General features: G+C 43.8%; 1 protein-coding gene across 1 annotated transcript; it reads left to right on the forward strand.

Moving 5' to 3' along the window:
• The first annotated feature begins 23 nt into the window (after window positions 1-23).
• Window positions 24-17,444, forward strand: LGI2 (leucine rich repeat LGI family member 2). Its single transcript, XM_054295589.1, has 8 exons — window positions 24-208; window positions 290-361; window positions 3,227-3,298; window positions 6,477-6,548; window positions 7,104-7,175; window positions 8,221-8,390; window positions 13,004-13,168; window positions 15,690-17,444. The coding sequence occupies exons 1-8, from the start codon at window positions 24-26 to the stop codon at window positions 16,505-16,507; spliced, it is 1,626 nt and encodes a 541-aa protein (XP_054151564.1). The 3' UTR covers window positions 16,508-17,444.
• Window positions 17,445-17,950: the final 506 nt, after the last annotated feature.

Raw genomic sequence — 17,950 nt, forward strand, 5'->3', positions numbered from 1 at the left:
AGCGGCGGTGCGGGCGGGGAGCGATGGCGGTGCCGCTGCGGCTCCTGCCCGCGCTCTGCGCCGCCGCCGCCCTGCTGGCGCTGCCGCCGCCCGCCGCCCCGCGCCGCCCGCCGCGCTGCGGGCCGCCCTGCAGCTGCTGGCGGGAGTCGGCGCTGTGCGTGGGGGCCGCGGGGGCGCCGCGCAGCCTGCCCGCCGGCCTGGGCTCCCTGTGAGTGCGGGGCCCGCGCGGGGGAGACGGGCGGCCGGGGCTGCGGGGCGCTCCCGCCTCATGGGGGCATCTCTTTTCCAGGAGCCTGGTCAACGGGACCTTCTCCGAAGTGAAGGACAGGATGTTTTCCCACCTGCCCTCCCTGCAGCTGCTGTAAGTATGGCACTGGGAAGGAGCACGGCCAAGTAGCACTTCACCCCTTCCTCCTAAATAGAGTCCCTTTAAGCATAGAGCTCTCCGTCTCTCCTGGATAGAGTTCCCTCTCTCTTGTAGAAAGGGAGAACACGGGAGAAGACAGCTTGCACAGTCCCCTAGTATAGCTGCTGTTTCATAACATTTCTGCTCAGGGATGCATTTTCTGCTCAGAAACCACTTCATAAAATGTGTATTTAGTTACTAAAGGAGGGGAAATTGTTTTATGATGCCCTAAGTTCCTCTTTTTTTTTTTTTTTTTTTTTTTTTTTTTTTTTTTAACTTCAGCTTTCGTAAGTTTAAGGCTGAGTTTTGTCCTCCAAAGTTATGTGGTGGTGGCTCTCACTCCTGCTCACTTTGTGCCCAGGAGTCTTGCACTGGCTTTGTGACACAGTGGGCACGATGGGGTGAGCAGAGGCTGCCAGGACACACTTCAGAGGGAATCAATCCTGTGTGTGTGCAGTGCTGGTGCTGTCTGCAGCACGACTCATTGTGCCACTTGGAGGGTGGCCCCTCAGATGCCTTCTGACCCAGCGCTCCTCTGTCCAGGAGACAGTGCTCCAGCTCCCAGCACTTAGCAGCCATCCATCCCTCCTTCCTGACCCAGGCCAGCTGCTTGGTCGTGCTCATGTTGCAGTTAGGTGTGTGCCTCCTGCTCCAGGAGCTTGAGCAAACTTGCTTAATTTAGCTGTCCTGGGAGGCAGCAGGGAAGATACAGAGACTGCGGTACAGCCCCCTGGGGAGCCTGGGTACTCAGTTCTCTGGCAGTCTGCAGCAAGGCTGAGCAGCAGCCTGCGTTCTGTCCAGCCCAGTGCAGCCCGTCTGGAATGCCTGACACCAGGCAGGCCCTCCACACCTGCACCCCATAGGACTGACTGAGCCCCCAGGCACAGATACACTGCAAAGAAAAACTCAGCAAAAAGATCCAAGCCTGCCAGAAACCCAGGCTGAGTGCTCGCCACATAACTAGATGTTAAAACTGCTCGTAGCAGGAGGTAGACACCTCTCTAAAGGTGTCTGGCAGCTGAGGCTCCTCTGCTTGGGCTCCCCATCTCCTTTGACTCAAAGGCCTGTCTTCTTCTGAGAGGAGCAGCACTCCATGCAAAATGCTGGGGGGAAGTGGGAAAGGCAAGGGGTAAAAGCCTTCACCTCCTTTAGTGTGAAACTGTTCCCAAAACCAAGTTTCAGTGAGAGCTGGGGGTCAGCACTAACCCCCCAGCAGAGGGCACGAGGACCTTGCCCACCAATAAATGGTGGCAAAGAGTGACCTGTGCCAGCTGGGAAGGAAAGGGAGAAATCCATGGATTTCTGTGATGGAAATTCTGTGGGTGGAAAATTAGAGATGGGGGAATCTAGCTTGGTTTGAATGGTGGTACTAGGAAAAAGGAGGAAGAGCAGATGAAGATTGCCCTTTTTCCTTAGCTGCAGAAGATTTTCTGGAGATGTTGGGGTCTGTAGGGTGGTGGGGCAGGGTTATTGAGGAAGGCAAAAGTTGCTCATCTCACTTTATGTGGTAAGTCAGATGTAGGAGAAAGAGGTGGCAACCACCACCTTGGGCACTCAGAAATTACTCAGAAATTCTGTTGTTTAGTGTAATTTGTAACTTCTTCCTTAAAACATGAGAAAAAATAACTAATAACAAAGAGCTGCATGCATAATTGAGCACATGGACATCTCAGGACAATGTTTTCTGTGGCAGTAATCATGGTAAAAATAGTAATGCAAGGATTTATTTTTGATGGTGGTCTTCATCTTTGTCAGATTTCTTTGGGATAATTTAAGGAGCTTTGTCTAGTATTAGCATAATATCCAGGGATCACAGGGAAAGTTTGCATTTCATGTTCATTAGTCTTCTAAATTAATTTTAGTAAAATGCCTAAAACCATACAAAAGGAAGATTAATCAGTTGCTCTAATAAAGCAATTAGTGCAGACATATTCATTCATAGGGAAAGCTCTGAGATTTTCCAAAAATTATTTCTTCTGAGTAGTGTTAATATTTTAGACCAAACTAGAAGTTTTATTGTTTTCTTGAAAGGCGATTGCCCTCTCTGCCTTTGAACATCAACCTTTGGAAATTGTCCACTGTTGTGCATTAATACAATGAGGAATGAAGTTTGCTGGCAAAGCCTCCATCGCCTCCTTCTCCCTGGCTCTCTTGTGCTGGCTCAGGTGACAGCCTCTCTGGTGCAGCTCTGACATGTTTGTCCCTGAAGTTCACACAGGAGTAGGGCAAGGCAGCGCCTGGAGGAGGCAGCACTGCAGCTGGATTCTCTGTCTGGGTGGTTTGGACATGTCTGTGGTTCCAGTCTGTGGTGACAGACTGGCTGCTGTCCTCCCAGGCTGCAGGCTGTACCCTGTCTGCAGGTCAGGCTCAGAGCATCCCCCTGGGGCATGGAGTGAGTGAGTGCTGGCCCAGAGAGGCTGCATAAATGAGAGCTGGTGCTTGGGAGCTGAGGATGCTGCTCAGGTGGACCCTTAGAGGTTGTCAGTGGGCCTGGAGGGGTGATGAGCCACACTCAGCAGACCTGCCATCTAATGATGGCTTGTTCTGCTCAGTGGACCATTGAGTTGAGGACCAGGTTACATTTAGCCAAGGTCAATGGCACATTTTTCCTGGGGAGTAGTGGACATTAACTACCATCGTGTAATGCCTTTAATTTTTTTTCAATAGACCATTCCACAGTATTTTATGTGTGCTGCATTGGGGGGGTGATATGAGCTCAGGTCAGTAAGATTAGTTTGGTCATGGGCAATAAACACAACAGGCATAATCCAATGTGTCAAGTTTTAATGTGCTTTCCTAATGCCTGCTCTCCATTTTCAGCTTGCTGAACTCCAACTCCTTCACTGTTATACGAGATGATGCCTTTGCTGGTCTCTTCCATCTAGAATACCTGTAAGTTTGGTATTTTATGTCCTTTATAAATAAAGATGTTTTGATAAGTTGCCAAGACTCCTGCTGCAGAGTCTTGGTCTTTACTGTTATTCCCAAAAGCAGGGGAGCTGAAGGATTTATGTTCCACTCCTGTGCACATATTCTTTATGGTGGCTGACGATTTTTCAGGAGTTACAGTGCATGTTTAAAAGATGCCTTCAATACCAGGTATCTCTGTGCAACTACAGCACACCAAAAAGGCACTGCTTAGCAAGAGCTTGCCTGGGTTTTCCAGAATAGTGCCACCCCTGTCAAGGGGATTTGAATCTCAGGCAAGAGGTGGAGCAGCCTGTTCTCACCTATGGGCAGCCTGAGCAGGAATTGCAGAACATTGGTGTACTGCCCTGAACAACCCTGATTCTGCTTCTCTTCTCCCAGCTTTTGTCTCCTACTTTGCCTTTTTCCTGATACCCTATTTAATGCCCATAGAATTTATCTTTATGTAATTAATTATAAATACACGAATATATAAACATACATTTCATATAATAGAAATTATTGTAATTATTTATATTATTATTTTAAATTATTTAACTCTCCTTTTGCTTATATCATTCACTTAGTTGATTTTTACATTCTTTTTCTGGTCCTTATTTTTTTTTTATTTTTAGTTCACCCTTTTTTCTTTTTAAAAAAAGTATTAGCCCTGGTGCAAGGCTGTCCTCCCTTCACACTCCAAAGGACAACATTTCTCTGTGTTACTCAGTATGACCTGGTGTGTTTGAAACTATGAGTATGACCTGAAAAAAATGCTCATTCCACCCTCCTTTCCAAGCTGAAATGTAGCTGTGGAAAACATTTGTCCTTTTTACAGAAAGACCAATGCTCATAAAACTGACTCTTGTTAAATCTTGAAGGCAAATAGATATTATGATGGGGTGTATTCAGGGTTAATAGTCTGGTGCATGTGGAGTAGCCAACAATGGAATTTGCAGATAATGGTAAATGGTATATGCTAAAATCCATTATTCAGCTACATCTGGATTTTTCAGAGATAGCAAGTTATCTAAGCATTCTCTTTTCCTTGTGTCTACAGTGAAAAAATTATTTGCAGTAGTTTGTAAAAAGGAGGAAACCATTTTCTGTTGTACCATTAACAGCCTGCTCTCCAGTGCTGATGGGTTTGTCCTGGCAGCATAGCATGCATCGTGGTGGTTGTACTGGTCACTGCAACCAGATCCCGTCTGAATGAAACACCCTGCCCTCCTCAGAGGGCCAAAGGGCAAAACTCTGTTCCTGAGCACCAGCTGCCAGCCAGGGAGCAGGATGAAGACTGGTAAAGCCTTAGAGTTTCAAATTCTTTTAGCAGCTGAACAAGTGGTCTCAGTTAATGGTTGTGGCAGCCTTTTCTGCCAATTCCATAGAGCTTTTCCTCCTTCCCAGCAAATCACCCCTCCACCTTTTGGGAGCTGGCTGTGAGTGGCCTTTCTCTGTGATTTGTTTCTTTGGCCATGCAGCCAGTATAACCAGTACAGCTTCCATAACTCATGTCTCTTAGTAACCAGGACCAGACTTTGTAGAGAAGAAGGAAATCTCACTGACTAACAGGAATGGCAAGGGTCTGTGTGTACAAAGCCAAAGTCTCTGGCCGAAGAGCAGCTGGGGAGCACCCACAGCTGGTACCTATATATAGATAACAGATCTCCAGCTGTGTCCTGCTGCTCTTGCAGCTCTCATAATGGCATTCAGTGCACCCTGAAACTGACTCTGTACAGTCTGGGTAAGGCAGGTCTGATAAAGATGGGAGCTTTGCTGGTGAACTGACTGGAATTCCCAGAGCAGCATCTCTTGGAGACCAGGCTTGGTGATTCAAGAACCTGGCAAATTCCTGACTCTCAGCTTGCAGCAGTGTAGCCTTGTTTATTTGCATGGATCACTGAGCTGGTGCTGTGCAGGGGTGCCAGCTGCCAGTGAGGGTGTCAGGTAGCAGGGTGGCTCTCTGCTCTTGTGGGTTGGATTTGTGGCTCCATACAGCCCTGAAGGGCTGGCCTGCCTCTGACATCTCCCATGCAGACACAACACTTTCTCATCTGCACCCTTTGCCTGCAGTCAGGGTCCCAGGCACTTCATGAAGGATATTTCCTACACCTAAAGTGCAGAACCAGGAGCACTTGTCATCTCCTGCATCCCATTATCACTTTCTTGAGAAGAGACCTTGTATCATAGCATTTTCCCTCTAACTTCTCTGCAGGGCAAACAGAGCTTAGGAATAAGGGAGGCACTTTCATCTCATAAGCCTTTCATAAAGTCAGCATACAGTTCTCTTCATCCAGGTATAGCTGTACCATGCAATATCTTGATGGCCACCTGGCTGCAATCACTTTGCAGGGATCATGGTGTATTTGGGGATGTGTCCTCAAGTGCTCAGAGGTCAAGATGCTCAAATATCAGCTCTTTACTGAAATGCTGACGTGCAGGAGTCAGGAGGAGCAGGGTGCTGCTGGAATCAATATGTGCCTGGCATTATTCCCCCAGTGCACAGGGGGGACTGGTGTGCAGCTGGCAGCCTGCAGGGAAGATGTCCCAGCTGGACAGAGCTGAACTGTGGCAGCCAGACCTGAGCCAAGGCAGTGGTCCTGCTGTTTGTGTGGGTGTCAAACATGTGCAGTTCAAGTCAGGGCTGTGTGGGCACGGAGGTGGCACTGAGTGTGCACGTACAGCCGTGGGAGCAGGACCCAGCAGAGCAGCTCTGCAGCCTGGGCAGCCCTGGCACCTCTGTGCTGCCTGCTGCTTTTAAAATGCTGCTGATCTGGGAGAGGGGAAGGTAGGACTTTAGCTTCTGCCTCAGGAGGTTCTCCTGTGTAGGTTCTCCTACACAGGACTCTTGCCTCACACAACACATCCTGAGAGGATTACCAAGAGAGGAATTCTTTTTTTTGCCTTGTTCGCTTTATTCCATTTCTGCTGGGCATTTGGGTCATGTGCCATCCCTTGTGATGCCAGGTACTTGCATTGTTCCTTGCAGCCTGCCCAAGGAAAGGGGAAAAAGGAACATGAGCAGCTCCACTGAGACTTCCCACCCTTCAGTCTGAAGGAGCTGCCCAGTAATATGCTGCATCTGGCAACCATAGCTTAAAGCACAGTGATGCTAATAATAATGTTACTTAAAGTATTTTAAAATACTTTTTTTTGGGCCTAGATTTATTGAAGGAAACAAAATCGAAACCATTTCAAGAAATGCATTTCGTGGCCTTCGTGACCTGACTCATCTGTAAGTTATTTAACATTTGATAAAGTAATTTCTAATTGAACAAAATTCTCCTGGGAGACCACTGGTTTTCCTGCTACACAGAAAACTTCTCTTCCCTCTGTGTCAGCTTCCTCCTGCTGTCAACAACATGCTTTCCATAAATGAAGAACCAGCCTTGGAGCAATTCTTGCCTGGGCAGCACTGCCACATGTTGGGCTGCCTGTGAGCAGGCACAGCTGGGTCTGGGGTGCCCCTGGTACCCCCAGTGCTGGGCTGGTACCACCACACTGCCTACTCATGATTAACATTCCTGCTTCCTTCCAGTGTGCTCAGTGATTGCTCTGTGGGTTACATTTGCACCTGGGAAAAAAATAAAAGGTTTGAAATATTTTACTTTCATGTGAACCTCAAGCAATCTCCATTCTTGAATGAGAATAATTAATGCCTGTTCCTGGTAACTTCTAACAGTGCCAGTGGCTGGACAGCACTGGATAATTAACAACCTGTGAGCTCAGACTTGGTAAGAATTGCAAGGTAAGAGATAGCAATGGTACAAACTCTCATTTTCTTTTCTAGTTCGTTGGCAAATAACCACCTCAAAGCTTTGCCAAGGGATGTCTTCAGTGATTTAGATTCTTTAATTGAACTGTAAGTAATGAGAACCTTTCTACTGCTTCTGTCACTCTTGCTCTCAGTTTTAGGTTGTGGGTGTGTGGTGCTGTATCTGGTATCTACACAGAAAGTGTATTTTTTTGTTCTAGCTGTTTTTCATTGTATAATTGTTTTCTTGATAGACTCTTCTAAAGCAACAGCTATTTCTTAAATCACTGCTGCTTCTCGTGATGCTGTACATAGTTTGTGTTATTGTACTTCTTTCTGCTGTCTTGTAAATTGTGTTTTAGAGACAGAGAGACAATGAATTTTAAAATGACAGTTTCTCTGAACATATTTTCCTATTATTGTTACATATTCCCTGAGATTATTTTAGTACAAGGGATTAATTAAAAAAAAAAAGCTTCTTTTCCTTGTTCCGTGCAGTTGTAGCACCTTGCTGACACTCTATCAGCATTTCCCTGTGTAACTAGAATTCCCCTATTTTTGGCCTGGCTCTTTCAAATACAAAGTAAAATCTTAAGCCACAGAAATTGCCAAAGGATCAAAGAACAAGTACAGTGCTGAAATTGCACATGCATGAGCAGGAAGAAGCTAAATTGACTCTACCTCGGCAGCGACGCCAAAAATGCAAGTCTTCCATCTGTACTTTATGTCTGCAAGGCTGCTCTGTCAACCAGCAGCACTGGGACAGTGCAGTGAAGGAAGGGGAATTCTCTGTGTCAGTGGTGAATGGTGCAAAGGAGGCCTGCAGCAGACAACCTGAACGTCAGGATGTAACACACTACAGTCCTCATCCTAGCAAAGCTTACCAAAAAAGTAACTTTAACATGAATCACACAGTGCTCCATTACTATGATTATAGATGACCATAAAATGCAATGGTTTTTCAAAAAACCCAGTGAAAGAGAGCTCATATAAAGGAGTCCAGATAAAACTTAAAATTCCCTGTTTTCAGTTCAGAACAATTCAAGGATATTCAGATATTTTGAAATTCAGCATGTCAAGGTGATGACAGTTCTGTAGTACTCATATTGCTATCAACCTTTTCAAATATGTTTATTTCTGTGTGTTTTTTTAGAGATTTAAGGGGAAATAAATTTGAGTGTGACTGCAAAGCCAAGTGGTTGTTTTTGTGGTTAAAGATGACAAATTCCACTGTTTCTGATGTCCTGTGTATTGGTCCAGCAGAATATCAGGATAAGAAGTTAAATGATGTGACAAGTTTTGATTATGAATGCACCACTACAGGTATTCAGAATGTATATTTCTAAGCACACTACAAATGGTTAAATATCAGAAGTTTGGATGATACCCTTTCACTTCTATAAGCATGACCTGGGGGGAGGAAAGGGTTACATACAAAGCACTTCCAAGTACTAGAACAAGTTACAAAATGGGAAAATCACATTTAGATGCCAAAGTACGTGCTGAGTTTTTATTTGGATTAAGTGATAATGGGAGAAGAGCTCTGCCTATTCATATTCCAAAAGACTTGATTATGACTCAATTTGTGGCTTAATTTTCATCACAGAATGCTTTCTATTATCTGGAATAAAGCCATAGAGTTATGGCAGATGAGCTTCCCAAAATCTCTGTATTTCAGAGAAAGCAATGAAAATAAGTTCAAAAATGTGGCTATAGCTGTTATCTTTATTTGATAAATCATTATTTATTAGCATCAAAGATGGTGGCAATAGTGCCAGAAGTTCTTCACAGAACTCCATTAAGTTGAAAAGTCCAATAATATTCTGACTACTGTCTTGCATAGGATCTTGATTTTTTATTTTTTAAGGTAATGTAAAGCATGCTGAAGGGAGCAAAGAGAAATTTGCATGTGATTATGCTTATATTTTATGCCAAAACTGCTGCAGTTACCTATCTTTAAATGTAGTCACATCATATAACTGGAAATATCAGCCATGGGTATTGTTTTTCATCTTCTTTGAATAGGATGTCAGCACTCTGCCTTTTTTCTAGACAGTCATATCAAAGGTGTGCAAGTTCTCATCTGTCATCAAGTCAGTCATTATTATTAAAAGACAAGAGAAAAGGTGATTACTAGTAATGTAAAATGAAATTTCAGGGAAAGGTATGAAAGGTGCTTTGATGGCAATATGTGAAGGAAAAGAGAATGAACTCAGAATTCAAAATTATGTCAGAAGAGCAGTAGAGGTAAAGTGCAATAACCTGCTGCATAAAAGGATGTCAAACACAGGAGAGCAATGAAGTTTAGAACAGCACCAAAGTTACATTTCTACGTCTGCTGAATCACTGAGACACAACAATGCAAAGTAAAAGGAGCTTTGTTTCATTTCAGTCTGGTTTAAGCCATTGTGTAGCACTAACAGTGCACAAGAGAGAACCTTACCCAATCCTCAAACCTACCCTGACCTACCAGCCCTCTGTCACTCTTTTGTACCTAGACACTGCAAAATTGCTCCAGGAAAAAAAGTGTTGTTCTATTGTCCCTTTGCCTGCTGTAAGTGAAATTACACCAAGCATAAATCTAACTCCATGTGCTGCAGAGCTTTTGGGAACTGAATGCATTCCATTGGGCAAGGTTTGCCCAGCTGAATATTTGCTCAAATGCCCACAGCACAGCATGTGGCTGTCACACTCTGTTCTATGACCTTGGTGGTCTGTGGTGTCAGGCCACTGCTGTTTTCTCTCTCTCTGCTATTGCCTCCCCCAGATCCAAAGGGAGTGTAAATACACCCACTTTCCTTCCTTGAGGATAGATTAGTCACAGGCTTAGAATACACACTGTAGGTGTATTCTCCCTTCCCAGTCAGTGGTGGGCAGGACTCTGCAAAACTCTTTCATTCATGTTAGTCTTTAGTATAGTATTTCCCTCCTTTGCCAGCTGGGATCAGACTTTCCATCATTTCTGGTCTCCAGTACTCTGTGTCGAGCATGGCTGGATGCAGGATGTAGTAATAAAGCAGTTTGCAATGGTAACAGGAGAGAAGGAAAGAGGTGCTGCCAAAGTTAAAATAAAAAGGCAAGGAAAAAAATGGTCCTGTTGCTTCTTCACAGAGAAAGTGATTGACAGTATTGGTGACCTGCATTTTAACTCTTTTTGTGATAGCATCTGTCTTCCATTTCTCAGTGGAAAGCAGGAAGCAGTGGAAATCATGGAAGCAGGTTAAGCCATTTCCCTTCATTTCTTGTCTTTCTTCCTCAACAGTGTGTGTGTGAGGGGGCTGTCCTGTGGCTGGGAGCACCACAGGGGAACATGTAGCTCACTTTCAGGAGACTGGAAAACAGGCCTTGGGCTCCCACAGCCCCTGCAAACACTGGAAACTGGCCATGTGCATGCCTGGGACCTGCTTTGCCCTGACCTGCAGGCAGGGATCATCTCACTGAGCTTTGGAAGCTTGTTTCCCCTTTCTTTACCTAGCTGGGATTGTCTTCTGGAGCTGGTCTTCTCTTTCCCTGCTGTCTGGAAGGGAGGTAGTTTGCATATTAATAGGTACTGCTCCATTCTTGCTCCTGTGCTGGAGATCTCCTGTGCTGGGAGAAGGAAGGGATGGGTAACAATCCCTGCTGGCACACCCAGGGCCTGGGTGGCCTCACCTGGAGCAGAAATGTCCACTGCAGGGAAGAAGGGATGTGAGGAGAGTGGGACTGAATGGCAGGATACAGTTTTGGAGCAGCTGCCCCAACAGACCATCACTTTCATTTTTCCTTGGTGTCCTGTGATGTTCCCTGCACTCTCCTCCTCTCCTGTGCTGGCACCAGTGCTCCTGTGTGCTGGCATCAGCCTGAGCAAGGGCTGCCAGAAGGAAAATCATCCCAATAAAAGTGTTGGGCCCCTCACCTGTGACACCATGATGCCAGTTCAACCACAGAGGGAGCAGACGTGCAATAAGTGACTGCAGGACAGGGAGACACCCCCACTCTCAGCCAGCAGAAAGCAGCATGAAAACCACATGTCTTGAGACGGGGAGGGCAAAGCTGTGCATTGGGTGGGAGGCAGAGAGGCAGAGAAAGGTGGCTCATGCAGCCAGCAGCACAGGGGGAAGGCAGGGGCTGTGTCCTCTGCCCTCTCCCATCCAGGGGATCCGGCTTAAAAAAGAAAGATATTGGGAAAGGGCTCCTCTCCCAGTCCTGTATTTACTGTATTAGAATTTTTTTCAACCCTGATGTGGTGGCAACTTTCACTGTGTAACTCTCTTCTACATTACAGCCTGGTATTCCCAGCTGGTGCTAAAACCAGCATTTATTGCTTTTTACTGATTACAAATTATTTCCCTACCCATTTTCACATACAGACTGGTTTGTTTCAATTCACAGATTCCCCCAAAGGGTTTCACAACTGTTCAGATTTCAAGAGCTATCTTTTCAGGATTAGTTTTCTGGGTTTTTTTTCTTCAAGATTTAAAAAAATATTTTTATTTTGTGTGACTGTATCTGCTCCTGCTCCATCCTTTTATAGCTGGTCAGTTTTACTTTTTGCATACTTCAGTGTCAGTTTTCCCAGCCCTTTTAGCTTCCCAGTGAGAATGAAGATAACTTTCTTGTTTGCCTACCAGCATTTATGAACCAAGCCCAAGCTCTATTTATAATAGTCCCTCGAAGAATGAAGACTGTCATTTCTTTCACAGCTGTGGAATCTGCTCTGTTTGTTTAATGGTAGTCATCTATCTTTATTCTCCACAAGTGTAACTCCTCAAGGGCAAGGCTTTCAAGCATGCAGAAACAGAGGGTTCTTCATTCAGAAGCAATTATTTCATAATGCACCAAAATAAGGGACTCGAGTGAGGACTTAATTACCATTTCACCAAAATCCCTGGATGCTCAGGCCCTTCCAGCATTGGAGTGCATGGTGAAGGCTTGTAGCAAATGGAGCTAAAAGCAGAGCAGTGTGTGGTTCTGCACAGAAATGCCATCATAGGGAAGATGCCTTTCCTTTTCTACATATCTATATCCATACATTACTTCAGTGCAAGTCTCTGACCACATTTTAGACCTGAGTGCTTTGTCAGCTCTGCTACACGATTTTTTTTTTCCTGATAATAGAGATCTTGCACAGCTGTCTGGTCAAATGTCAAATTCAGACCCAAGTCTCCTCACTTTGCCCCAGACTGGCTCTGTGGTGACTGCTGACATACCCCAGGGTGAATGTTCAAGTTAAGTCTACAAAGGCACTAAATTTTTGAGAAAAAAGTCTTTAATTCTGGAGTTGCACTCCTAATCTTTACAGGTTGCTCCAATTTCTCAGTCTTATTGTCTAGTATAAGTTTTCCACTGGATAGTAATTTTCAGGTTGGTTGTATTTTATGCCTAAACTACATTATAATGCCCCATAAAACATTATGTTAACTGAGATTTTGATTACACCATTTTGTCTATGGTCTAGGCAAAATGGGGTTATCCCCAGGCAAACTTCAGATATCATTTCACTTTCTGGCTGGTTTAGCATAACACAAATTGCTGGTGATTAAATTTGCATGACTTAAGAAGTTATTGGACTTCAGCTGGTGATTGCTGTCTCTCAGCTTGAATGTGATTCTAGCAAGGCCATTTCACTTGACGGGAGAGCAACTTCCAGCTGTGGGGAAAGAGACTTCTCCATTTCACTGATAGTAGCCAGCCTGGCTGGAAAATCTGAATTATTTCACTATTTACATATTTGATTTCCTTGACAAATACATTTTCAGAGGACAGCTCATGATACCTAAAGCAGGAGACACTTTCCCTGTTCGTGTGTGCCTAGCATGAGTACTGCTACTTCCATGACAGTGTTATACAAAATCCAGGGTATTTCACTCATTTTTCAGTGTACATCATTCTAATCAGTGACCACTTTGTGTTTCCAGCAAAGATATATCCTAACTGTTGTAAATGTATGTTTCCAGATTTTGTTGTCCACCAGATTTTGCCCTACCAGTCTGTTTCAGTGGATACGTTCAACTCAAAGAATGATGTGTTTGTAGCTATTGCACAGCCCAGCATGGAGAACTGCATGGTGCTGGAGTGGGATCACATTGAAATGAATTTCAGGAGTTACGACAATATCACAGGTACATGAACGCTGGGATTCCACTCACTGATGGACTGGATAAGATTTATAGATGGGATCAGGTTATTTGGTTTTGTCCTGAATCTCTGTTGAATTTGGCTGATTGAAGTGAGTGATGTTTGGACATGAGTGACTCCATGGAGCAATGCATCTTGTTAATATATGCACATTTAACCTTACTGTGGTACACAAACTAGGCTTTTTTGTCCAATCTTGTAAATTTTTCTGAAGGCACAAACACTTGCCACGAATGTCACACCATGGCCCAGCTCAGCATTCACTGCCTCAGTCACGCAGCAAGTTAAAGCAGAAGCTGAAGGAGCACTTGCTCTTGCCAAAGTGCCTGCAAAACAAAATTTAAAAATAATCTATTTCATGCAGGAGGAAAGAGGTCTGAAGGATGCTTGTAGGGTGAGCTGACCAGGAAGACAGCTGAAAATGACAGAAATATTTAAACTGTGGTTGTTACCTAAAGAAATGTGCTGTAAAGCTTCAGCATTTACTTTCAATTTACAAATATGCTCAATTAACATCTTGGCCAGATTACTGATCAAACAAAAAGCCTGTGTGGATGCCAGGTGATGTTCTAATGCTGATTTTCTAACAACCATTCTGTCCCTAACCAACACTTGTGGTGCTCAGTCGCACCATGACAGCAGAGACAGCATCTTCAAAGCTGCTATCTGCTGCCTGATTTCCCAGAATCTCCAAGCCAGAGGTTTTGAATGCTCAGGAGCTAAATTATCAAAGGAACACCTTTCCCTCCTGTCCTTGTTGTGTGTGATCAATTACTTTTTACTTTATATTTTGGGAGACATAGAGTATGCTGTGTCCTCCTCTGGGGTGGAATTCTACAAAGGCAGCAAGCACTTACCTCCTCAGATCAGGTGTGTGTGTCACTAACAAAATCTTACAAGATGCTACTCTTCTGTCAGGAAATTTTGGAAAAGAAAAATGTTGGTTTTTAAGGTTTCATTTTGTTTTGGTAGATTAGGATAAAATTTGTACTGGGGATGTAAACTGAGAAGTCAACAGCCCAGAGAGAGCTAGCTGAGCCCTAGAAAAACTCTGGAAATTAAATTGAGAGTTTGACTCATTTGCAAAGATAGCAAACACTAGATATACACTTCCAGGTGTATTTCACCTTCCTCTGAATGATTTGATTAGGAGACATTTCTGCAAGGACTTGTGTCCTAGTTCCACACCCAGGGCTTGCTCCTGGAAGGTCTGAGCTTGAGCTCTGGACTCTGAAATGTACATGAGCCTGATTTTTGCCAGGGGACACAGGCACATAAAGAGCCTCCTGCAGAGCCTGAAGAGTGTTTTGTAGAGCTCTGGAGCCAGCTCCACAGAGAATTTCACCACTTACCATATGCTTGGCATTTGGAGGTCTAAATTTAGCTCTTTACAACATGGGCTTATGGAGCTGAGCTAGTTGTCAAGGTTGCCTTTACAGTGAGCATGAAGAGAAAAAGCGTTGCTGTCCTGTGCAGAAGGAGACAGGTGAAAGCTCTTCTGGAGTTTGTGTTTTGAGTGAGTTAGATCAGAAGGAGCCTGGACCATTCATGGCTGTGCTGCAGATCCCTTGGTGCTCCCAGCTCTCCCACACTGCCTGCAGAGGGTGGCAGAGCATCCCAGGCAGCTCTGAGAGCCACAGGTCGGCGACCAGCACAGGAGCCAGGGTGAATCTCCTGTAGTGAGTGACCAAGGATGCACTGGGGAGCTTGTGCAGCTATAGTTCTACTTTAACTGTGTGCTTCACAGAGGAATTCCTCTGCTTCCTCCTCTCTGCTTCCAGCAACACCTATTGTAATAGTCTCACTGTTACTTTTTTGAAGTGATTCTTGTTTAGGGTAACTTGACATTCTCAAGACAGACCATAACCTGATCTGATCTATCTGGCAACTGCAATATTGCTAAATATTTCTAGTTTAACAAAATCTCAAAAATACCTAACACAAACTACAGAGTTAGATTTATCTTTTTCATCCTGTTGTCAGGTGATATATCCACAAGATGCCTCAATATTTCTATGTACAGTAACAAAAAGCTGACTCTAACCTTTCTGCAGCAAGAAAAATATACTATATTTCATTCTTCTACTTAAGATAGAAATATAGACATTACAAGAATAAGAGAATTTCAGATATCTGATGAATGGCAAAATAAAAACTCTTGTCGTTTTTAAATAATTACATTTAGCTTAAATAATTGTTTTGGATACTAGGGACCATGTGTTTGAACAAACAGAGAAATAAAGAGTATTTTGCATAAAAAGGAATCAGCATTTTATGGTTCATCATACTTGCACACATTACAGGGTGGGACAAGTCATCTCTCCAGTTACTGGGAAGCAAAAAGCTTGGAAAGACTCTGATGGCACGTAGCAGAAGACAAAATTATGAGATGGTGCAGGTTTAAAAAAAGGGGAGGGGTGATTTGGTAATAATGTCTGTGGTGTGAGGCATGGTTTGTGCTGTGCTAATACATGTGTTGTTCTGTTTTCTCTCTTTGGGCAATAGGTCAGTCTATAGTGGGATGTAAAGCCGTTCTTGTTGGTGACCAAGTCTTTGTGGTGGTGGCACAGCTCTTTGGTGGCTCACACATTTACAAGTTTGATGAAAGCTGGACGAAGTTTGTGAAATTCCAGGATATTGAAGTATCTCGCATTTCCAAGCCAAATGATATAGAGCTTTTTGAGATAGACAGTGAAATGTTTTTTGTCATAGCGGATAGCTCTAAAGCGGGTTTGTCAACAGTGTATAAGTGGAATAACAAAGGATTTTATTCGTATCAGTCCCTTCACGAGTGGTTCAGGGACACTGATGCTGAGTTTCTTGATATAGATGGGAAATCATATCTAATCCTCTCCAGCCGTTCCCAGGTGCCCATAATACTCCAGTGGAACAAAGCCTCCAAAAAGTTTGTCCCACACAGTGAAATCCCCAACATGGAAGATGTCTTGGCTGTGAAGAGTTTCAGGATACAAGATGACCTTTACATCACGCTCACGAGATTCATTGGTGACTCCAGAGTTATGAAATGGAATAGCAAACAGTTCGTGGAGATACAGGCTCTTCCATCCCGAGGAGCCATGACCCTGCAGCCTTTCTCCTTCAAGAACAATTATTACCTAGCCTTGGGAAGTGACTATACCTTCTCCCAGATTTACCAGTGGGATGGTGAAAAGAAGATATTCAGATTATTTAAAGAAATCTACGTGCAAGCACCACGGTCTTTCACAGCTGTGTCAACAGATCGAAGAGATTTTTTCTTTGCCTCTAGTTTTAAAGGGAACACTCAAATATTTGAACATATCATCATTGACTTGAGTTTATGAAAAGCTGCTAGAGTGAAATTTATGTAGAATGACATTTATACACAAACAAAACAAAAAGAGACCTTTCCAAAAACAGGGTGCACCTGTGGAGTATGATGACATTTTCTGAACTTTTCAAACTTGCATATTAATCAGGGACTGCATTTACTTGGTTACTGCATGACATGTCCATTTTATCCTTTTTCAAAGACACTTTGCAATCTGCAGTCATTCAAAGAGGAGTGCAGTGCATTAGAATTAATGTTGACATCTAAGAAAATGATCTAAATTTAATCCAGAAAACTCCCTTGAGTTGAGCATCTCATAAAGAAAATGAAGAGTGAGCCATACAAAGCATAAAAATGATCTTGACTCCTAAAGTAACATTTTAGTAGTGTAAGTTTTAATTTTAGAGCCTCTTCTTTGTGGTTGCTGATGAATTGTAACAGCAAAGAGGAACATTCCAGAATACACTGAGTTCTCTCTTCAAAATCTTTCTTTCTGGTTCACAGTAAATCTAAGACATCATTATAATTCATTGCAGACTGAAGGGAGAGTCAAAGTCTATTGCCATTTTTCTACCATTATTCGCTTTTTTTCAGCAATAAATTGTGCCTAACAAGTAGCCCAGCCCACAGTAACGGGTAGCTAGGAAGAATGTGTCTCTTCAGGACTGTGAGATCTTAACAAGTTAATACAGACAGAAAATATCAGAGGTCTGCATAATGCCATGAACAAATCAACTACAAGTAGCACCCACTCTCTGTTTTAATAGGTATTCCAGGTATCCATTCCATTTTGCCCTAATTCATACTTTTCCTGATGATTCCCAGTAGATTCTGGGTGTTTAACCCGTTATTCTGTTGTGAGCTCTCATTCCAGAAGGCAGGGCTTAAGCTTTGATGAAACACATATTGACATTGATGCACTCCATGCTGTAGCTCCTCTGTACTCAGTGAGGTGACTGTTTCCCCCCACAGCACAGCTCACTAGCAATAAATTCAGGTTTGGGACATCAAAGTTGTAGTTTGGAAATCTTCCTTCTGGCTGAAGTCTAACTGTGACTTCAGTATCACCAAGTCATTGAAACCAAGCTGTTGCAGCTGTTCCAGACTAGAGCTGCTCCTGCCTCCAGGAAGGATTTCCAGTGGGTGAGGCCAGGCTGTTGCCAAGTTGCCAATCCATTGAAGGTTAAAGAGGTGCATGTGGACAGACTGTGCTTCACTGCTGTTTTGGGTGGTTACAGACCAAGCCATTCAATTATCCTAAACAGGGCAATCCTGGCACACAGACTCTCTCAAGATAACAGCAAGGGACTGTCTTCCAGGAAAGAGTCTTTTCCCCCCTTACCCAACAGAATTGGGTATCAGAGCTCTTGCTTGTTAAATTACACAAGATATTTCTTTAACTTTCCATACCACTTAGTCTACTAGGTTGTTTTATCAAGTCTTGCTGTTGCGCTGC

Source organism: Melozone crissalis, unplaced genomic scaffold (genome assembly GCF_028551555.1).
Source record: "Melozone crissalis strain CALT ecotype California unplaced genomic scaffold, PUWL_Pcris_2 ptg000006l_1, whole genome shotgun sequence".
Classification (NCBI taxonomy): Eukaryota; Metazoa; Chordata; class Aves; order Passeriformes; family Passerellidae; genus Melozone; species Melozone crissalis.